The sequence below is a fragment of the Muntiacus reevesi genome, chromosome 7 (assembly GCF_963930625.1).
Source record: "Muntiacus reevesi chromosome 7, mMunRee1.1, whole genome shotgun sequence".
NCBI lineage: Eukaryota > Metazoa > Chordata > Mammalia > Artiodactyla > Cervidae > Muntiacus > Muntiacus reevesi.
This window is the reverse complement of record NC_089255.1, coordinates 7,002,889-7,024,303: the sequence shown is the minus strand read 5'-3', so window position 1 is coordinate 7,024,303 and position 21,415 is coordinate 7,002,889. Positions and strand designations below refer to the sequence as shown.

The window sequence follows — 21,415 nt, the reverse complement described above, 5'->3', positions numbered from 1 at the left end:
GTATGCATCCTCTACAAGTGGCTGTGCTTTTGTGACCTTTAGTGTTATATTATTTGTGTGACAAGTAGTATAACTTACCACAGTGCAATACTGCCTAGCCCGTTGTGTTAGTTAGGCACCTGAGCTGACTACGTTGGACTTTCAAACAAATTAGACTTACGAATGCACTCTCCAGATGGAACTCGTTTGTTCGTAGGGGACTTACTATATGATTTTATATTTGTCTCCCCTTTTGTCATTTCAGAGGAAAGAAAAGGAGGGTCCTTGTGATAGGTTTATATGTTTATTAGTTTAAAGAAATTGCTTTATTGATGTAAGTTAGGCTTTCTTTTTAAAATGTTTATTGGTTATTTGCATTTCTTCTTTAGTGGCTCTCTTGTACACATCCCTTGACATTTTTATTGTTAGAATTTGGGTGTTTTTTTCTTCTCTTGATTTAGAAGATGGACAGGACTGACTTCATTTCTCAATTATTTTCTTCTTTTTAACAGTTAAAAAAAATCTTATTAGTTTTGCCGTGCAAAATTTTATACTTTCTTGTATTTAACACACAGTCTTGATACAGTTATCTTTATGTTTTTTTCATGTTTTAAAAAGCATTCTCTTTTTAGCCTAAAGGTATAAACTGAGGCAGTCTCAAATTACCAGAAATTGAGTTTATTTGGGAATAGTAGAGATTATGATTTGGGAAATGCATGCCAAGTAACAAGTTACAGGCAATTTTGTACAGGCTGTGGGGCTAGCTGTATTTTATGGACAAGGAGTACAGACAAGGGAAGTCCAGCCAGAGTCTAAGCAGTAAGTTCATTAGCTTGAAGATGGGGAGAGATACTTGGCAGATGGTCGTTGGTCTGAAGATAAGGCTCTGTCTTCTGCTGATCTGGCGTTTATGGGAAGTCATTCTCTCAGTTAAGTTCCATTCTTCAGGTACAGGCATGAGATTCCCATTTCATATCGTCAGATTCCATTTTAGATTGAAATCCTTTCACACTGTACTTCAAATAATTATCTATATTTTCTATTCTTTTTTTTAATGATCTCTTCTAGGTATATTAACACATCTGATTTTTTTTTTAATTATGATGTAATGGAGGAGTCTGTAATTTTATAATCCAGTTGGAATTGTTGACTAAACCATCTTTTTCCCACCTAGTTGAAATGCATCTCCCTCTTTCTCTTTTAGTAGTTAAGGGAACTTCAGTTTTTTTCTCATCAATTCTCTGTTGATGAAAAATTAAGAAAGAAATGGACATTTTTATTGGAGCCAAACTGAGGATTATAAACCAGGAATAGCATCTCAGAAAGCTCTGAGAACTGTTCCATCCATTAGAAGTATTTTTGAGACAGAAGTCTCTACATCAAGTTAAATGATGTAATACTGACAGTTTACACAGTTCTCTTCTGCAAGTGTAAACTGGTAGGTAACATGACTCACTCCAAGATCAAGAAGGAAGGTTATCTTTTAAGGAGTTGTGCTAGGAGAACGTTGTGCTTTAGGATCAGGCAGGTGTTTTTGTTGATGGGGAATATTTGGTCATGATGCAAGATGCAGATAATACAGTATATAGTAGCAGGGAAAGGGGAGGTCAAAGGGCAGAGAAAAAGTTTTTTTAAAAAAACACTTTAAAAAAAAAACACTTAAATTTTTCTTGTCTTGCCATAAAATACTAATTTTATTTCACAATTTCCCTCTTTTGATCGTTAACCTTTTGATAGAGAGCATTAGGCAATCAAATATTTGGTCCCTTGACACCAGGGTTGTTGCTCACCTGCCCTTGATAAGTCCATCATGTCTCTCTCAGCTGGGTTCCACTAGCTCAGTTCTCTTTTGGCGGGGGGAGTTACACCAGCAGAATGTTCAACAAGTACTGAGAGCCGATTTCAGGTTGTCCAATGTGATTTAACCCAAATTTCCTCACATGTGCATTATGTATGTCCATTAATTTATAGAGCACTGTATAGATGTGATCTACAAATTCAAGTTGTTTAGACATCATTATTTTACTATTAGCAAGTGACACACAGTATGGAAGGCAAGAAACTATCACTTTGTAATTCCACAAACTAATTTAAATTGTCAGGAGGATCAACAACATCATTAATAAAGATTTAAGCCAAGATCCTCCTAAACTGAACTCTTTTCCTAGTGTTTCCCCTAAACTGGAAGGAAGATTGCTCAAAGTGGAAATCTAGATCTTCATGTGTCATCAAATATTGTGGCCAAACGGTCATACCATTGGAAACCTGATAGGAACCAGTGTACTCACATTACAGATTAACAGAAGCTACCCATAAGGGACCTTATTAAGCCCAAGGCAAATGAATTATGTGTTTTCCTAACCAACCTGGGAAAAACCACGGTCATGATTTTGTTCTGTAAATCCATTGTGTCCTTGTGGGAGCTACCCAGTATTCACCATCTAATGAAATGGGCTATTTATGGCTAGATTGAGAATAGGCATCTTTACTTGGCCAGGTAAGAGCGTGTCACTTAGGGATATTGGCAGTGATATTAGCTTGCATGGTGCTAGAGTTTCTTCAAAATAAAATGTCCAAGGGCCATCCAGTTAGAGCCTTGGAGAGGAGAAATTCAGCAGGACAACCTGGGACATGGGTAATTGGCCCCAAACCCAGTGATTAGATTAATTTTAAACTTGCAAATATTGAGTCCAAGAAAGAAACTGAAACCAAAGAAGTGACTCATTAGAAAATACCCTGATGCTGGGAAAGATTGAAGGTGGGAGGAGAAGGGGACAACAAAGGGTGAGATGATTGGATGGCATCACCAACTCGATGGACATGAGTTTGAGCAAGCTCCCAGCGTTGGTGATGGACAGGGAAACCTGGTGTTCTGCAGTTCATGGGGTTGCAAAGAGTTGGACACCGCTGCGTGACTGAAGTAAAGAAAGAAATACTTTTGATTCATAAGCAAAGGTATGAGTTCCACCCCACCCCACCAAAAAACAAACGTAAGCAGTTATCAAAGTTGCCAGTATACAGACCTAGTCAAGCATCTTGGATTAGCTGTCTCCTTCAGATGTCTTCTTGTGCTGGTCTGGTAATACTGTTTTTAGTTGAAGTCAGGTGTCAGAAATAGGAGTTGCAGTTTATTTAGGAGAGGAGGCCAAATACAGTCTGTTCTAATGTGACTGAGTCCTTTATCTGAGACCTTTTCCAGTAGGAATAATCTCCTGGTTATAGGTCATGGCACATCTGATCTTCATCCAAAGTTAAATTACTGTGATAAGCTTCAGAAACATACTTCGAGTGCCCTTTTAATAACTAAACTTTACAATAATATGACAACAAGGAAACTATCTCGGAAAAGAATCTTAGGCAGTAGTGAAGATCTCATTTAATAAAACTAGAATTTAATATCCACTTAAACATTATCTTTCTCTCTCTAAAATTACCCTAATTTCTACTAAATACAGCCACATTAAGACTAATTTGTTCACAAAATGTCTGATTAATTGACCACATAGACTCTTTAAATTGGCTGTGATGGAACTTTCCATAATCTCAGAATGAACTTAAACTCTCAAGGCCAGGAAAGCCACACCAAAGCGTGTCATGGATTCTGCCTCTGATAAATGTAGAGTTGGGTTTAGGTGAGTTTCTGAATTCCTTGAGATTCCTGCACCTGTTAGTAGGTGGCCTTCCTTGTATGCCTGGTTAAGTTGCTGGGAACCTAAGAGTTTACAGATTCTGAAGGGATCAGGTAGGGAGAAAAAATAAATGTTTTAGTTCTATATACAGGGGTGTAATTTAAGGGTTCCTTTATATCTGGAAAGCAGATTAAAAATGAATAGTATTTCAGACAAAAAACCCAAAAATTATAACCGTACTCATAAGTTCATTCAGTCCTGTACTAATCCTACATCTCAATATTCAGTTAGCAGTTTTATGAAACCATCCAGTTTTCTATCAGAAGTCTTTAATTTCTTAGCCAGTTCAGTGGTATGATCTGAAAGTTATCAGAAACCTGTACTTGTAAGGTTTCTGTACTGTTCTTTTTATGAATCTTCTTGAAGATGAAGTATTTTTGCCTGGATATTGGAGTAAAATAATAACTTTCCATAAATTACAAAAGATGTGAAAAGGTAAAGACCTGATTCCAGTCCAGTTGACAAACTTGGTTACTGCTGTGACATAAAACAATTTAAGATAATTTCTAGAATTATAACTGATAACATGTTACCAGGACATTTTAGGAGTTCCACATAATTTCTAAAATTCTATAAAAGTGTTAGTTGCTCAGTTGTAAACAACTCTTTGCAACCCCATAGACTGTAGCCCACCGGGCTGCCCATTGACTGTAGCCCACCAGGCTCCTCTGTCCATGGAACTTTCCAGGCAAGAGTACTGGAATGGATTGCCATTTCCTCCTCCAGGGATGGAACCTGTGTCTCCTGCATGGTAGGCATATTCTTTACTGTTTGAGCCCCCAGTGAAACTAGACTTTCTAGTAATAACATTTACCCATTTAATAGGACGTCAGAAGTGTTATCACCACTCAAATTTGACAATGCTTCCCATGCAATTTAACATACCAAATAAGCCCAGTTTTTAATTACTCTTCTCTCTGAGATGGAGAGAAAACAAATAATTTGAGATATACCAGGGACCCTTTGAAAAACCTCAAAGTTAATTAAAGGTCCGGTGAACTTCACTTAGAAGTTGATCTTTGGAAAGTTTGTCAAAAATACCAAAACCTTTCAAAAACCTGGTTAAATAGGATTATAGGTCAGTGTCCTTTAACCAGCATGACAGTAAAAGAGCTCAAAGGTTGTCATAAATCACCAAAAGGCAAAGAAACTCACACTATCTCTTACTAAAAGCAGCTCAGTGTTTTAAGAAAACTTTGTCTTCTTAGAAAACTAAATTCAAATTTCGTATACTTTACCTTTAAAAATAATTTTCTTAATTCAGTCTTATCTTAGCCATTCCCAACCATGTACAAAACTCTTTTCTCAGTGTTCCTTTTCCTTAACCCTTTAACAACTTTCTGTATCCGTATTATTTTTTTCATTTTTTTCATTTCCATTCAGAAACAACCGGCTAGCTTTAAGACAAAACTATCCCATCTTCCCCTTTTAAAAAAAGCCTTTCCATTCCTGATACTTTTTATTCATGTATTAAATTTTTTTATTTGTGTATTTATTTGGCTGCACCAGGTCTTAGTTGGGGCACACAGAATCTTTAGTTGCGGCATGTGAACTCTTAGTTGCAGCATCTGGGATCCAGTTCCCTGACCAGGGATTGCACCTGGGTCCCCTGCACTGGGAGTGTGGATTCTTAGGCACTGAACCACCCCAGAAGTCCCTCACATACTCTTTCAGTGAAAACATGCTTCCCATCTTCCTTGCATGCTAAAATGTTTCCCTTACTCTTTTAGTAGCTTTAGTTGCAATATTATAATTCTTAACCTTAAAACCTAGTTTCTAGTAAAAAGTAAGCACTTATAAACTGTCTTTTACATTATTCTTTAGATTGGCCGGTTTATAAATACTATTTGTTTCTAGAAAACATTCACTTTCTTACAGAAAATGTCTTAATGTGGCATTATATTAATAATCCTCTAAGTACCTTTTAGGAGTTTCTCTGCAAAAGGAAACCTGTGTTCTGTAAATAATGTCCCAATATCTTACTTGGAAACGACTTGGGTATTCAGTGGATTCCCATTATTTAATTTAATTAAGCACAACTCTAAAGTTCAAGTTACCAAAATCCAGAAGGAGTATTTTATATAGACATTCCCAAAACATAAATTGTTCCTGAAGGGTTAAAAGTTTCATCAAGTTGTTATTTTTCCTTTTGCTGAACAATTTTCTAACAGGAATACTAAGATTTTATTTGATTTCTAGTAAATTTAAGTATAATGAAAGTATTACGCTCTAAAGACATGTCTGTATTAATTAAGCCAACAAGCTTAAGCTAACTTAATAACAGATATTAAGTCAGTACTAAATATATCATGGACCATGTAAACTTGAAATTCATTCTGACCAGGTTCTTATATATTTCTGAGTACTTACATAAGAGCTTAATTGCCTTTAAACCAATTAAATGGAGCTATTTTACCAAATAATTCTGACAGTACCACACATCTACAGCACTCATATATAGATACGAGAAAACACACAGGCAGAGACCTCATAGTACCTGTTACTAAATTTCAGCCGGAAATCAGGTGTAGTGATATAAAATCCATCAGTTATAAAAGAGGTTGAATTCTAATTGGGTTTCTGCCAAATGCAACAAATCAAGATCACCTATTTAGATTGCTAAACCCTTTTTACTAGCATTTATGAGAGATACTTAACATTTCTATTTGAGAAGTCAAGTAACAAGTTGTCTACCCCACCTCAAGGCCAGAATTTTTTTTTTTCCCTCTATTTACAAACCTCTTAAGATAAAATAGGGGAGATTTTGGGAGTGGTAAAAGGATTGGTGGGTTTTGGATTATTTCTGGAGCCACACTTCTGGTGCTGTAAAGGCTAGATTTATAAAATAAGTTTTTTGGTTTGGCACTTTTTTTCCCCCTTTCTCAAAGAATTGGGTGGCCATCTCAGTGACACCAAAGGACTGACATACCCATTCACTTACGTTGGAATCTTTCTTTCCTTCATTTAGCTTACAGGGGGTAGGGCGGGGGGAGAGCCTCTTCCCAGCTAGCCCTCTCAAATTCCTATCAGGCTTCAAGTATCACCTATGGTCGGTCAGTTTAGTCAGACCATTGGCTTCCCACCTCCCACCTTGGTAATCCATTTGTAAACAATTTTGAGGATTCTCCCTGGGTTTAAGAAATTCTAACTGTGGCCCTTGATCTGAAGAGGCTTGCCTACAAGCCTCATGTGTTCCGTTTCCTAAAAGTAACCATTTGATAGTGTTTTCTGAGTAGAAAGGCAATTAGGACGGAAGATTATTAATAGAGGGGAATAGCAGTTAAAGTTTAGGTACCTTTTATATCATCAATCTTTTTTTAGCCTTCTACAACAAGTCTTTCAGTGAGATTTTTGAAATTTTGAAGTCTTGGGGGGTTATGTATACCAATTAAAATAGGTACGATATTTAAGATGAGAACTCTGTAAAATTTTAACAATTTAGTAGACTTTCCCACTCAACAGGTCTAAGAAGCTAGCCTGATGAATATTTTTCCCTGCTAATATAATTTTAGAAAAGAAAACTGATTTTTAAAATCAGTTTGGAAGTGCTAAAAGAACCTATTGTGACCATTTTAGGGGTGAAAACCTCTAGTTGCATTTAAGAACTTGCAAGCATATATAAACCCAGCTGGTATTCCCATTGGTGACTGTCCATCCAAAGGGTTTGGCTGTAAGGCACAATTTCTCATTATTTTGTAATCTAATTCAGATGTGGGATATGAGATGTGATCTGAACAAGATTCTGAGGACAGTGTGGCAGATCAGATGTGTGCTTGTTCTGAGTCTAGCCACAAGGAGTTCACCTCACAGGGCGTGGTTCTCCCTGTGGCCGCCTGCAACTAGCACGGGTGCTTGGAGCTCTAGGTTATCGGCCTCAGTTGTGCTTCCCCCTCAGTTCCCCCCATGAGTAGTATTTACGTAATAATTTACTTAATGACTGTAGTGGAGCTCCCTTATTCTCAGAGCTGAGTAATTCATTCTTTCATTTCACTAACAAAAGCTTTGTTCAGACCATGTATCAGCCCTCTTTTTTTTTTCTCCCAATTTAAGCCAAATTTAACAAATACCCAGCCATCTGTGTTTCCCTGGGCCCCTTGTCCAGAATCCCTAGGTCCTGCCAAAGAAATGCACAAGTGCCCCTTGAGACTCCAAATCTTGAGTGAAATAGCATGAATAAAATTTTCAGGATCGTCATTCAAACAATGAGATTTGGATACTAGGAGAACTCACCAGAACCCCTGAGGAGCCCTGATAAGATGGTGGGCTCTTATGGGCCCCTGCTTGGTACTGAGCATTGGTTCTATGTGGGCTCCCAAGTGCCATTTAGTGGGTATCTGATATTCCTGCCAGCTAAACCATGCATGTTGATGAAAATTAATCAGTCTGTCTGAGAAAGAAATGGAAAATTGTATTCAAGCCAAATTGAGGAGAGCTGTTCTGCGCATTAGAAGTCAAAGCACAGTAGTGTAATTTTGAGATGGGGCAGTACATCAAATGATGTAATATTGACAGTTGGCACAACCCAGTTCTACAGGAACAAAGTGATGTTGTGTGATGCCTTACGGGATCAAGAAAGAAGTTTATCTTTTTAGGAGTTGTTTTGTTGATACTAGGAAACTATTGCACTTTAGGATTGAAAAGTGAAAGTTGCTCAGTCATGTCCTACTCTTTGCGACCCATGGACTATACAGTCCATGGAGTTCTCCAGGCCAGAATACTGGAGTGGGTAGCCATTCCCTTCTCCAGGGCATCTTCTCAATCCAGGAATTGAACCCACGTCTCCCGAATTGCAGGCGGATTCTTTACCAGCTGAGCCATCAAGGAAGCCCTTGGGCAGGTATTCGTCCTGATGGGGAAGATTTGGTCATGATGCATAATGCAGATATACAATAAATAGTGGAGGGGAAAGGGGAGGGCCAAAGGGCAGAGAAGAGTTTTTTTCTACGTTAAAATTTTTATCTTGTCATAAAATACGAATTTTATTTCAAATCCCTGTAGTTTCAAGTTATGTAATCCTTAAACTAGTGCCTGTTCTTACACCTTTTTCTCCTTTTCAAATTTTGAACCATTGGATTTTAGATACTAATTCAAAATATGACTTTTTTTAATTCTTATCAAACATTCACAGTGTTCTAGTTATTGAACAAAGATTTACCTGTTTCTGTCATCTGTAGCCTCAGAAATTACAATCTTAAATCTATTCCTTAAGATTTAACTAATGCAAGAGACCACTAGGCATAAAAGTGAACAAGCAACCATTTTAAAATCATGAATGAAATTTTAAAAGCCCATTATCGTCATCATTTATCTTGGTTTCATAAACACTGACAGTGAAAGTCATTCAGTTGTGTCCGACTCTTTGCAGCCCCATGGACTATACAGTCCATGGAATTCTCCAGGCCAGAATACTGGAGTGGGTAGCCTTTCCCTTCTCCAGGAGATTTTCCCATCCCAGGGATCGAACCCAGGTCTCCTGCATTGCAGGTGGATTCTTTACCAGCTGAGACATCAGGGAAGCCCTGCTGGGCATGGGTGATATTTTAAGAATGAGACAAACAAGGATCCTGCCCAGGGACCTTGTTGTTGTTGTTGTTTAGTCAGTAAGTCATGTCTGACTCTTTGCAACCTGGTGGACTATAGCCTGCCAGGTTCCTCTGTCTGTGGGATTTCATAAGCAAGAGTACTGGTGTAGGTTGCTATTTCCTTCTCCAGCGGATCTTCCCGACCCAGGGATGGAACCCGGGTCTCCTGAATTGGCAGGTGGGTTCTTTACCACCAAGCTGCCAGGGAACCCAACTAAGTACATAGAGTAGGAACACAGAGTAGTTAGTGGGTGATTAGAATGTTTGTTATGGAGCACTTTAACACTGGGAGGATATTAAGTCAGGGAAGGCTTCCAGGTGTAGTAACATCTGAGCCAAAACCTTAAGAGTGACTCAGCTTAGTATTTGTTAACAAGTGGATAGCCTGGAAAGTGTTTGCTTGTAGGTGCTGAAGAAAAAACATTTGAAGACCAGAAGGAAGAGAGCACTCTGCCACAGGGTAGCACAGAGCACGTACATGTGGAGGGCGGGGCCTCGCCCGAGTGGGGAGCGGCGAGACTGGCTGGGAAAATCGGCCTCAGGCCGTGGGCTTGAGGCACAGGAACTTCCCAGGTTTGCAGTTTAGAAAAGTCATTCTTGCCTCCTGCAGTGAGGAGAGTGGACTGAAGGTGACAGTTGTCACTAAGGCCTTGGAGACTTCTTTCGGTATTACAGGTGAGAATTGAAGATAGCTTGAATTCGGATAGAACAGTAGGAATGTACATGGACAAATCAGATATTTGCAAAGTAGTATGTGGTGACTGAATGAGGGAAAAAAGGAGGAATTCAAGAACAGGCCCAGGTTTCTGCCTCAAACAGATTGATGTGGAGAGGGAAGAAGAACAGGTTTTAGACACGGTGCATATAAGCTGAAACATTCACATGAGAAGTCTATCTTACGTATTACTAGATGTAAAGATCTACACTTGGGAGTGAGATGGCAGGCTGTGAACTTGGGAATCTTCAGATGATGACCGAAGTCATAGAAACAGTAAGAATGCTGTGGGAAGAGCAAAGGTGGAACCCGGAGGAGCACTCACATTTAAGGAGCAGACATTTAAGGGTTCCCTGCTTGGGAACCCGAAAAAGTGCTTGCTTTTCCCAGTGCATAGTGAGTGCTTAGTTGTATCCAACTCTTTGCAACCCCATGGACTATAGCCCACCAGGCTCCTCTGTCCATGGAATTTTCTAGGCAAAGAATACTAGAGCAGGTTGCTATTCCCCTACTCCAAGGGCTCTTCCTGACCCAAGGATGAACCCATGTCTTCTGCATTGGCTGGTGCATTCCCAGAGGGCGTCACCTGGGAAGCCCAAGTGCATGCTAAGTTGCTTCAGTCATGTCTGATCCTTTGTGACTCTACAGACCGTAACCCACCAGGCTCCTCTGTCCGTGGACCACAGCCCACCAGGCTTCTCTGTCCATGGGATTCTCCAAGTATGAATATTGGAGTGGGTTGCTGTGCCCTCCTCCTGGGGATCTGCCCAGCCCAGGGATTGAACCCTGTTCTCTTATGTCTCCTGCATTGGCAGGCAAATTCTTTACCACTAGCGCCGACTGGGAAATTACAGATCCCAGGCGGAAGCTGTGACAAACATAGACCGCATACTAAAAAGCAGAGACATTACTTCGTCAACAAAGGTCCATCTAGTCAAAGCTATGGTTTTTCCAGTAGTCATGTATGGATGTGAGAGTTGGACTATAAAGGAAGCTGAGTGCTGGAGAATTGATGCTTTTGAACTGTGGTGTTGGAGAAGACTTCTGAGAGTCCCTTGGACTGCACGGAGATCTGACCAGTCCATCCTAAAGGCATCAGTCCTGGGTGTTCATTGGAAGGACTGATGCTGAAGCTGAAACTACTACAATACTTTGGCCACCTGATGCAAAGAACTGACTCATTGGAAAAGACCCTGATGCTGGGAAAGATTGAAGGTGGGAGGAGAAGGGGACGACAGAGGATGAGATGGTTGGATGGCATCACCAACTTGATGGACATGAGTTTGAGCAGGCTCCAGGAGTTGGTTATAGACAGGGAAGCCTTGAGTGCTGAGGTCCATGGAGTCACAAAGTCGGACACGACTGAGCAGCTGAATGGACTGAACTGAGGGGATGATGACACCAGTGAAGATCATTAACATAACTCTGCTAATAAGCAAGTAAGATAAAGACTCGAAGTGTCCCATAGACTTAGCAATAAATAGCTCTTTTCCTTGGTAAGCTTAATGAGATAGAAAAGTTACGTTTTTTGTTTTTATTTCAGAGGACACACACACACACACACACACACACACACACACACACACACACACACACACACACACACACACACACACACACACACACACACACACACACACACACACACACACACACACACACACACACACAAATATATACACATGGGCTTCCCTGGTGGCTCAGTTGATAAAGAATCTACCTGCAATGCAGGAGACCCTGGTTCGATTCCTGGATTGGGAAGATCCGCTGGAGAAGTAATAGGCTACCCACTCCAGTATTCTTGGGCTTCTCTTGTGTCTCAGTTGGTAAAGAATCTGCCTGCAATATGGGAGACCTGGGTTCATTCCCTGGAGAAGGAAAAGCTACCCATGCCAGTATTCTGGCTTGGAGAATTACATGGACTGTATAGTCCACGGGGTTGCAGCGAGTCAGACATGAGTGAGCAACTTTCAGTATACTTATATGCTGTAACGTGATCACAACATCTATCTCCTTACATTTTTACAATTTTTTTTTTTTTTGCAGTGAGAACTTAAGTTTTTTAATAAAGGAAATTTTATTCCAGTTCTTCCTCAGATTTTTAACACTGCAGTTCCCAATTGGTAGACTCCTGAGACTCTGACTCTTGAATAGATGGAATGAGCATTACAACTTCTTATAGATGTGGTTATCAGTAGAGTTTAAAAATCATTAGAAAACATTTGATTTTGGATATTTTATGGTTTTGTAACATCAACAGAGACCAAAATGATTCTGCTGACATTTGAGTGTCTGAAATGTTTTGGCTTTATAAAGGGAGCCCTGCAGGACTCTTTTTCATGATATAGCTGGTCATTAGATGGTTATGTTAGGGAGGAATAAATCTTCCTCTACCTTTGTTTTTTCTGGCTCATCTAAAAAATTAAATTGACACAGGACAGATTAACAGGAGAAAATCAAGGTTTAATGATATGTCTGTGTGGGAGAAATCCAGGGAAACTGAGTAGCTCCCCAAAATGGCCGAAACCCTCACCTTAAATACCATCTTAAGCTAAAGACAAAAGATGGAGACATGCTGGTTTGGAACTTAAAAGACGGGGGTGAGGTAATTCACCTGAGGACAGAAAAGCAGGTGTTTGGTAAACCAGTGTTTGCTGGGCCACGCAGAAAGAATGGCACACTGCAGGCTCTGGTCTCTAAATCCTGCTGAGTTTCCCTCATAACATCTAGCCCACATTCCTTGTAGATCTCTCTAGTGATTGCTCTGTTCTAGGCACAGAGACTCTATCTAAAACATTTTTAGGTCATGAGAGGGGAAGATCAAAGTTTCTTCCTGACTCTTTCAGGCCTTTGTTTGTTTTTAGCTAGCTCAGAATAAACCCACGTGCCAAAGGGATATTTTGGTAATTCATTGAGATGTGCACTTCTATGTGTGCTGTAGTTAAATTAAAAACTTCAGGGGGGGTTTGAAGTGACTTTCGCAGGATCCTCTAGAACTGTTGCACTGAATCAGGATTTCTGATGTGCCTGTGCCAAATAACAGAAGCGCTACAGCACAGTTCGTCCCACTCTTCTCGTGGGCCCCAGTCTGTGGCAGGGTAGGGGTGAGTTACCACAGACTTTTTGATGGAGTCGTGGTGACTTGGAATTTTCAGTCTTAATTGGGAAGATTCCAGACAGACCCACGATAGTTCATTTGTCTTATTTTGTATATTTAAAAATTTAGGAAATTTAAACCCAAGCCTGCCTCTTCAGCCTTCAGTTTAACCATAATATGAAGCTGCTGGGGGGAGGAATATTCCCCCCTCTACCCTCCTTGAGTTCTTGTGGCTGGACTAATAATAAACTTGACATGAGACAGATTAACAAGAGAAAAACAAATTTTAATTCTATCTGCGTGGCGGGGTCTCACAGAAATGGGACCTCACAGAAAGACCTCTCACAGAAAGAGACCAAAGCAGTCAGCTTTTATGTTCATTCAACAGTGAAACAATAAATTTTTGAGGAATTGATAGGATGATGGGGCCTCCTACAGTAGCTCAATAGTAAAGAATCCACCAGGGCTTGATCCCCGGATCACAAAGTTCCCCTGGTGAAGGAGATGGCAACCCACTCCAATATCCTCGCCTGGAAAATTCCATGGACAAGGAGCCTGGCAGGCTATAATCCGTGGGATTGAGAGTCAGACACGACTTAGCAGCTCAACAGCAGCAGCAGAGCAACCTCTGGATGCAGGGAATGCACATTTCACAGGAGGTTTGCTTCCTGTTTTCAGGGAGACGAGTGTCAGTATCCCTCTTGCATTGGACATTTCTTAAGTAACTTTAATTCAAAAGACTCAATATGCCATTGAGAACCATGGGGTAGCCTACTCTGGACCCCAACAGTGCTCCTGTTCCGCATATAGTCTACTTGTTCAGTCCACTTAAATGTGTTTTATCACTGCAAGATATGTACATACCTTGCCTGTTTCCATTTTGTTGTTATTCTTAGTATTTTTATCTTGTGATGCAGCTGAGGTTCTACTTGCATTAGAACTACTTGGAGGACTTATTAACATGCATATTCCTGGCTCTACCCAAGACCTACTAAAAAGTAATTTTTTTGAATTGGGGCCTGGGATTTTTCATTTTATTAAGTTCCCCAGGCAGTTCCTCAAGTGGTTGAGAGCCACTGCTCTACCGTTCTAAGCAGGCTTTCAAGCATCAGTTCAGCTTTTCTTTCTCTATGATGGAATTGTCTTTGCTTAGGAAGATCCCCTTCAGAAACCCTGTCAGTACTTTTCATTGGCTATAGATGTTCTGCAATTTTGTACTTAAAACCTTCCTGCAGTTTTATATGGTTTCTGACAAGTACTCAAGTTACAGGTACTCAACTCTGCCACTGTAGCATGAAAGCAGACATGGACAGTCCATAAATGAATGAGTGTGATTATGTCCCAGTAAAGCTCTGATTTCGTACAATTCCCATGTCGTGATTTGGGGGTTGGGGGGCACACCACTCAACTTGTGGGGTCTTAGTTTTCCAACCCGAGATTGAACTTGGACCCTCATTAGGTAGAGTGCAGAGTCCTAACCTCTGGACCACCAGGGAATTCTTTGAAATGTTACTCTTTTCTTGTTTCTCAACCACTTAAAAATGAAATGCTGAGCTTAAAGGCCATTCTGAAAGTAGATAGTGGACTGGAATTGGCCATATAGTTCACCAGCTCCCTGTTCAACTGTATCTGCCCTAACACAGTATTGGTGAATATATAGTAAGTATTTGAGTACCGAGTGAGTGAATTAATTGTAACACTAGTGACTTTGCATAGAACATATGTTGTTCATCTTTATGTATTATCTGGTGTAATAACTGGTTCCAAAATGTTTGACAGCTCACTTTTTAATTTCCTCTGAGAGTTAATGCCAAGACTATCATGTTTTCTATTTTCTTGAATCAACCACTTCCCCCCCCCAACCCCCCCGTGTGTCTGAATAGGAAGGCCCAAACAGTTTGATTAATGAAGAGGAGTTCTTTGATGCTGTTGAAGCTGCTCTTGACAGACAAGATAAAATAGAAGAACAGGTATGTAAATTTTTAAAATTTTTAAAAATCCTTGGTGTATATTTCATATAAATAGAATTTGAAATCATGATCCTAATAACCTAAGAAATGAACTGTGTCTACGTTGAGTCACAAATAAAGAAGACCCTTTGTAAGTCACTTTCTTCATTGATCAATTTTCAAACAATAGAAAGGAAGATTAATAATTGTTTAAATGAAGCATGCATAAATAACATGAAATTGAGTGGAAATATTCTGCCTGTTCTCTTTGAAGTATCCAATTTTCAGTTCAGTCCAACCATTTAGTCATGTCATTCTCTGCAACCCCATCGGGCTTGCAGACATCGGGCTTGCAGCACATCGGCTTCCCTGTCCATCACCATCTCCCGGAGCTTACTCAAACTCATGTCCATTGAATCAGTGATGCCATCCAACTGTCTCATCCTCTGTCATCCCCTTCTCCTCCTGCCTTCAGTCTTTCCCAGCATCAGGGTCTTTTCCATTGAGTCAGTTCTTCACATCAGGTGGCCAAAGATTGGAGTTTCAGTTTCAGCATCAGTCCTTCCAATGAATATTCAGGACTGATTTCCTTTAGGATGGACTGGTTGGATCTCCTTGCAGTCCAAGGGACTAGCAAGAGTCTTTTCCAGCACCTCAGTTCTAAAGCATCAATTCTTTGGCAGTCAGCCTTCTTTATAGTTCAACTCTCACATCCACACATGACAACTGGAAAAACCATAGCTTTAACTAGACAGACCTTTGTTGGCAAAGTAATATCTCTGCTTTTAAGTATCCTGTCTAGGTTGGTCATAGCTTTTCCTCCAAGGAGCAGCCGTCCTTCAATTTCATAGCTACAGTCACCATCTGTAGTGATTTTGGAGCCCCCCAAAAATAAAGTCTGTCACTGTTTCCATTGTTTCACCATCTGTTTGCCATGAAGTGATGGGATTGGATGCCATGATCTTAGTTTTCTGAATGTTGAATTTTAAGCCAGCTTTTTCACTCTCCTCTTTCACTTTCATCAAAGGGCTCTTTAGTTCTTCTTCACTTTCTACCATAAGGGTGGTGTCATCTGCGTATCTGCATATCTCAGCCAATTTTATTATCATTCTATTATCATTATCCAATTTTATTATCATTCTATTAATACAAAGCATATATTTTCTCTGAGTAAAACAGTCTCTTTGAATTCCTCTTCATCACCAAATACTATATGAATTCAAAAGGAAGATGGCCAAGAGTTTATTTTTGCTCTATGTTAGTACCATTCAGTTTTTATTAACTCATTTATTGCTTTCACTACCTTCACCTTAATTACTTTCTCACTTTTAACTTTGCTTAGTGTTTTATCATCATTAAATTCACAGCAGTTATACCAAGCCCCTTCTGTGGAAATTGAAGGGAAGTATTTCTTAAATCCTTCAACTCAGTTTCAAGATTAATTTGGATCTTCACCTTCTTTAGAGGCTTCCCTGTGACTCAGATGGTAAAGAATCTGCCTGCAGTGCAGGAGACCCAGGTTCAATCCCTCGGTTGGAAAGAAGATCCCCTGGAGAATGGAATGGCTGCCCATTCCAATATTCTTATCTAGAGAATTCCATGGATGGAGGAGACTGGTGAGCTCCAGTACATGGGTCCCTAAGAGTCAGACACAATTGAGCAACTAGCACTTTCACTTTCTTTCACTTTTTCGCTTTAATTCTGCAACAGTGCAGTTACTATGTATTGCCACTAGATGGTACCGTATATTACCACTAGGTTCCTAACATTGTACAGGAGGCTGTGATGGAAAACATCACCAAGAAAAAGAAACGCAATAAGGAAAAATGGTTGTCTGAGGAGGCCTTACGAATAGCTGAGTAAAGAAGAGACAAAAAAGGCAAAGGAGAAAAGGAAAGATATATCCATCTGAATACAGGGTTCCAAAGAATAGCAAGATGAGATAAGAAAGCCTTTCTAAATGATCAGTGCAAAGAAATAGAGGAAAACAATAGAATGGGAATGACTAGAGATCTCTTCAAGAAAGTTGGAGATAACCAAGGGAAGATTTCATGGAAGGATGGGCACAATAAAGGACAGAAATGGTATGAACCTAACAGAAGCAGAAGGTATAAAGAAGAGGTGGCAGAAATACACAGAACTATACAAAAAAGATCTCTGTGACCCAGATAACCACAGTGGTGTGATCATTCACCTAGAACCAGACATCCTGGAATGCTAAGTCAAGTGGGTTTTAGGAAGCATCACTACAAACAAAGCTAGTGGAGGTGATGGAATTCCAGTTGAGCTATTTCAGATCCTAAAAGATGATGCTGTGAAAGTGCTGCACTCAGTATGCCAGCAAATTTGGAAAACTAAGCAGTGGCCACAGGACTGGGAAAGGTCAGTTTTCAATCCAATCTTAAAGAGAGTCAGTGCCAAAGAATGCTCAAACTACCACACAGTTGCTGTCATCTCACACGGTAGCAAAGTAATGGTCAAAATTCTCCAAGCCAGGCTATATGAGCTGAGCATGTGAACTGAGAACTTCTAGATGTTGAGGCTGAATTTAGAAAAGGCAGAGGAATAAGAGATCAAATTGCCAACATTCGTTTGATCATAGAAAAAGCAAGAGAGTTCCAGAAGAATATCTACTTCTGCTTCATTGACTACGCTAAAACCTTTGACTGTGTGGATGACAACAAACTGGAAAATTCTTCAACGAATGGGTTTACCAGACCACCTTACCTGCCTCCTAAAAATTCTGTATGCAGGTCAAGAAGCAACACTTAGGACTAGACGTGGAACAACGGACTGATTCCAAATCGGGAAAGGAATACATCGAGGCTGTATATTGTCACCCTTCTTATTTAACTTATATGCAGAGTACATCATGAGAAACACTCGGCTGGTTGAAGCACAAGCTGGAATCAAGATTGCCGGGAGAAATATCAGTAACCTCAGATATGCGGATGATACCACCCTTATGGCAGAAAGTGAAGAAGAACTAAAGAGCCTCTTGAAAGTGAAAGAGGAGAGTGAAAAAGCTGGCTTAAAACTCAACATTGAAAAAACTAAGATCATGGCATCTGGTCACATCACTTCATGGCAAATAGATGGGGAGACAATGGAAACAGTGACATACTTTCTTTTCTTGGGCTCCAGAATGACTGCAGATGGTGACTGCAGCCATGAAATTAAAAGATGCTTGCTCTTTGGAGGAAAAGCTATGACCACATAGACAGCATATTAAAAAGCAGAGACATTACTTTGCCAACAGAGGTTCGTCTAGTCAAAGCTATGGTTTTTTCAGTAGTCATGTATGGATGTGAGAGTTGAACCATAAAGAAAGCTGAGTGCTGAAGAACTGATGCTTTTGAACTGTGGTGTTGAAGAAGACTTGCAAGTCACTTGGACGGCAAGGAGATCAAACCAGTCCATCCTAAAAGAAATCAACCCTGAGTATTCATCAGAAGGACTGATGGTGAAGCTGAAACTCCAATACTTTGGCTACCTGAAGGCAGGAGGAGAAGGGGATGACAGAGGATAGGATGGTTGGATGGCATCACTGACTCAATGGACATGAATTTGAGCCAGCTCTGGTAGTTGGTGATGGACTGGGAGGCCTGGTGTGCTGCAGTCGATGAGGTCGCAAAGAGTCAGATATGACTGACTGAACTGAACTGAACTGAACTGAACCACTAGATGGTACTTATGCTTGGATTTTAGTTATTCTTCTCAAGACTATAAGCATCTTAGAAATAAATCATGTGTGTCAGTTATATACCCTAAATTAACTTGCATAGAAAAATTGGCTTGTTATTCCTTTTGATTTTAAAGGCAGTGAAGGCTGTTGTGCTGTCAGCTATAGATGGGCACTTGCCGCCTGCCTCTTCTCAGATTAAATCACAGGTGCTGCTGCAGCTGCTGTCCTTCAGCACTGCCTGAACAGAGTACAGGTTGGAGAGGAGGGATGAGGCACTCCATGCTCTGGGAAAACTGGCAGAATAGGCCTTCAGATGGATATTTCTAGGAGGTGATTTTATGAGTCCAGTTCTTGTATCTCATATTTAGAAAAGATACTGAATTCCTTCATGGTGATGTCTGTTGCTGGTGACTAGCTGAAATATGCAAAAATGCATTTGATTGCATATACTCCCCCTTCACCAAAATCACAGATATGCTGACCTTCCCTCACTGCCTCTTTGGAGCGGTGTCTCAGAGCTATCTTACATGCCGTCTCCTAGTCTGTGGTTCTCATTTTGCCCCAAGTGAAACTTAGCTCACAACTCTCATGTTGTGTATTGTTTTTAAGTTGATAGTGCCCATTTACTGATCTGTCTACCCAGGTAAGTCGTCTGCAACAGTGGCTGTTTGCTTTTCATGTTCATTTCATAGATCTCATTTCCCGTTTTTTAACATGCAGAACTCTTAAAACTTTCAGTTCCTAAGTGAGTTCTCATTTTGGGTGCCAAAAATATAGCATCTGAAATAGCATCCTTGTATTTGGTTTTTTACAGTGTTTAGGGTTTTTTTGGTTAGTTTTTTTCCCCTTCACTGTGTTTTTCCTTTTGTTTTAATCTGGGTTATTTGGGGAAGAGTTTTGAACTGTGCGATCAAGACAAGTTACTCTTGAGTTTTGCCACCAACTGTGTAGCTCAACACTTATTACTTAAATCCTCTGGGCCTTGGTTTTCTAGTCTTTGAATCAAGGGCTTGGACAGGATGACTTAGATCATCCCTTCTGGCTTAAAAATGCTCCTCTACTGAATATCAGCATGGTGGTTGAGTTGGAATTGAAGAGAATGAATGAAAACTTCTTTAGACTTTGGGAAAAAGAAATATTCAAGGGGCTATCAATATCCTTGGTCTAAGGTTAGTACCTTTGGAATCTGAAAGAAGAAAATCAGGATACATCAAGTGTCAAGATTTGGCAAGGCTTGTGTCTTTAGAGTAGATTCATAATTCAAATATTTATAAATACTAAACTGTTAAGTAGTTAAATGTTACATTATTCCCTCTTAAGCTGCAAAATAACACTTTGTAACCTTCCTGTTTAAAATTATGTGCTTTCTTAGTCGCAGAGTGAAAAGGTCAGGTTACATTGGTCTACTTCAGTGCCATCTGGAGACACCTTTTCTTCTGTGGGGACTCACAGATTTGTCCAAAAGGTAAGCTAATGCCAGAGTTTACTGAAAGTATATGCTATATTCTTCACTGTTGATGAAACTATCCTGTTACATAAGTTTTCTTCATTTTCCTGAATTTAAGTAATGAGATTTTTTTCGTTTGGTATTACATGTTTTCTTCCATAGACATCCTCCAAAAACTGTTAGAAATCTTCTGAATATAATGTTCTTCCATTTTTATTTAAGGGAAAAGAAGGGTGGGGAATAGGGAATGGCTTGTCCAAAACAGTTAACCAGAAACGTAGCCAGTGATATTAAATCTTTTTTCTCTGGGGTTAAGTGGTACCATTTTGTATTATTGGCAGCCTGCATTCTTTATAGAAAGATTTTGGAGCATTACACATAATAGGTGCATGAAGTCAGCGCTCGCTGCTGAGCCTGTTCCATATAGTGCTTTGTTCTCTCTTTCTTTATCTCGTGTTTGGAAGTTGGTACTGAATGCTCTGTTGTGCCTTTGTTCTGATGACTTGGTTTTTTCTTTGTCTGTCTCTGGTAGCCCTATAGTCGCTCTTCCTCCATGTCTTCCATTGATCTAGTCAGTGCCTCTGACGATGTTCACAGATTCAGCTCCCAGGTACTGTATGAATGTATAGAGTGGACTTGAGTCTTTCTGTGCTATATTTCAGCCTGCTTTCCCAGTTCCTAGAAGTCTTTTGATTAGGCCACTTGTTTTGGTTTGAATTTTAAATAGTAACATCAAACATTAAACAAGCCTTCCTTATCTGCTAAATAGTTTCTCTGTCAGGCATGCATGTGCCCTTTGTATCCTCTGTTGTGAATAGCTTGGAATTTCACCACATAGGAGGCACTCCTGAAAGATTTTAAATTGAACTGAAGCTAGTAGAAGGTATCTGGTTTTTAACTATCCTGTGATATCTGTTTCTTCAGACAGGATTCAGCAACTTTTGTGGACATGGTCTATAGGATATGTTATAGCATCAAAGCGGGTTTCAAGTCTCACTTCCAATATAATTTAAAATATCTCATGATATATTCAACAGGGAAATAACCTTTGAAATAAAATTTGTCTCATTACCATTAAAAGTTTTGTTGAACTGGTTGTATTTTCCTTAGGTCGGTTACCCTTGGAAATGAGTATTCCTGTCCATATGATAAATCTGTGGAAATTGATTTTAAATTATTTAGTATCAGCATCATTTAGGAATTTAGAATAGGGATTTGGATGTGTGCAGTCTCTGCCCTCATAATAAAATCGAGCATCAGCATTAGGTTAAA

General features: G+C 39.8%; 1 protein-coding gene across 5 annotated transcripts in view; it reads left to right on the top strand.

Moving 5' to 3' along the window:
- Positions 1-21,415, top strand: part of CERT1 (ceramide transporter 1) — a 120,816-nt gene that overhangs the window by 81,046 nt on the left and 18,355 nt on the right. For 3 of the 5 annotated variants that reach the window (XM_065941123.1, XM_065941122.1, XM_065941120.1), the window contains 3 exons: positions 14,946-15,032; positions 20,069-20,161; positions 20,676-20,753. In XM_065941123.1, coding sequence (XP_065797195.1) covers positions 14,946-15,032; positions 20,069-20,161; positions 20,676-20,753 — 258 coding nt within the window. The remainder of the gene's footprint in view (positions 1-14,945; positions 15,033-20,068; positions 20,162-20,675; positions 20,754-21,415) is intronic. The other 2 variants (XM_065941125.1, XM_065941121.1) reach the window with 1 other exon arrangement.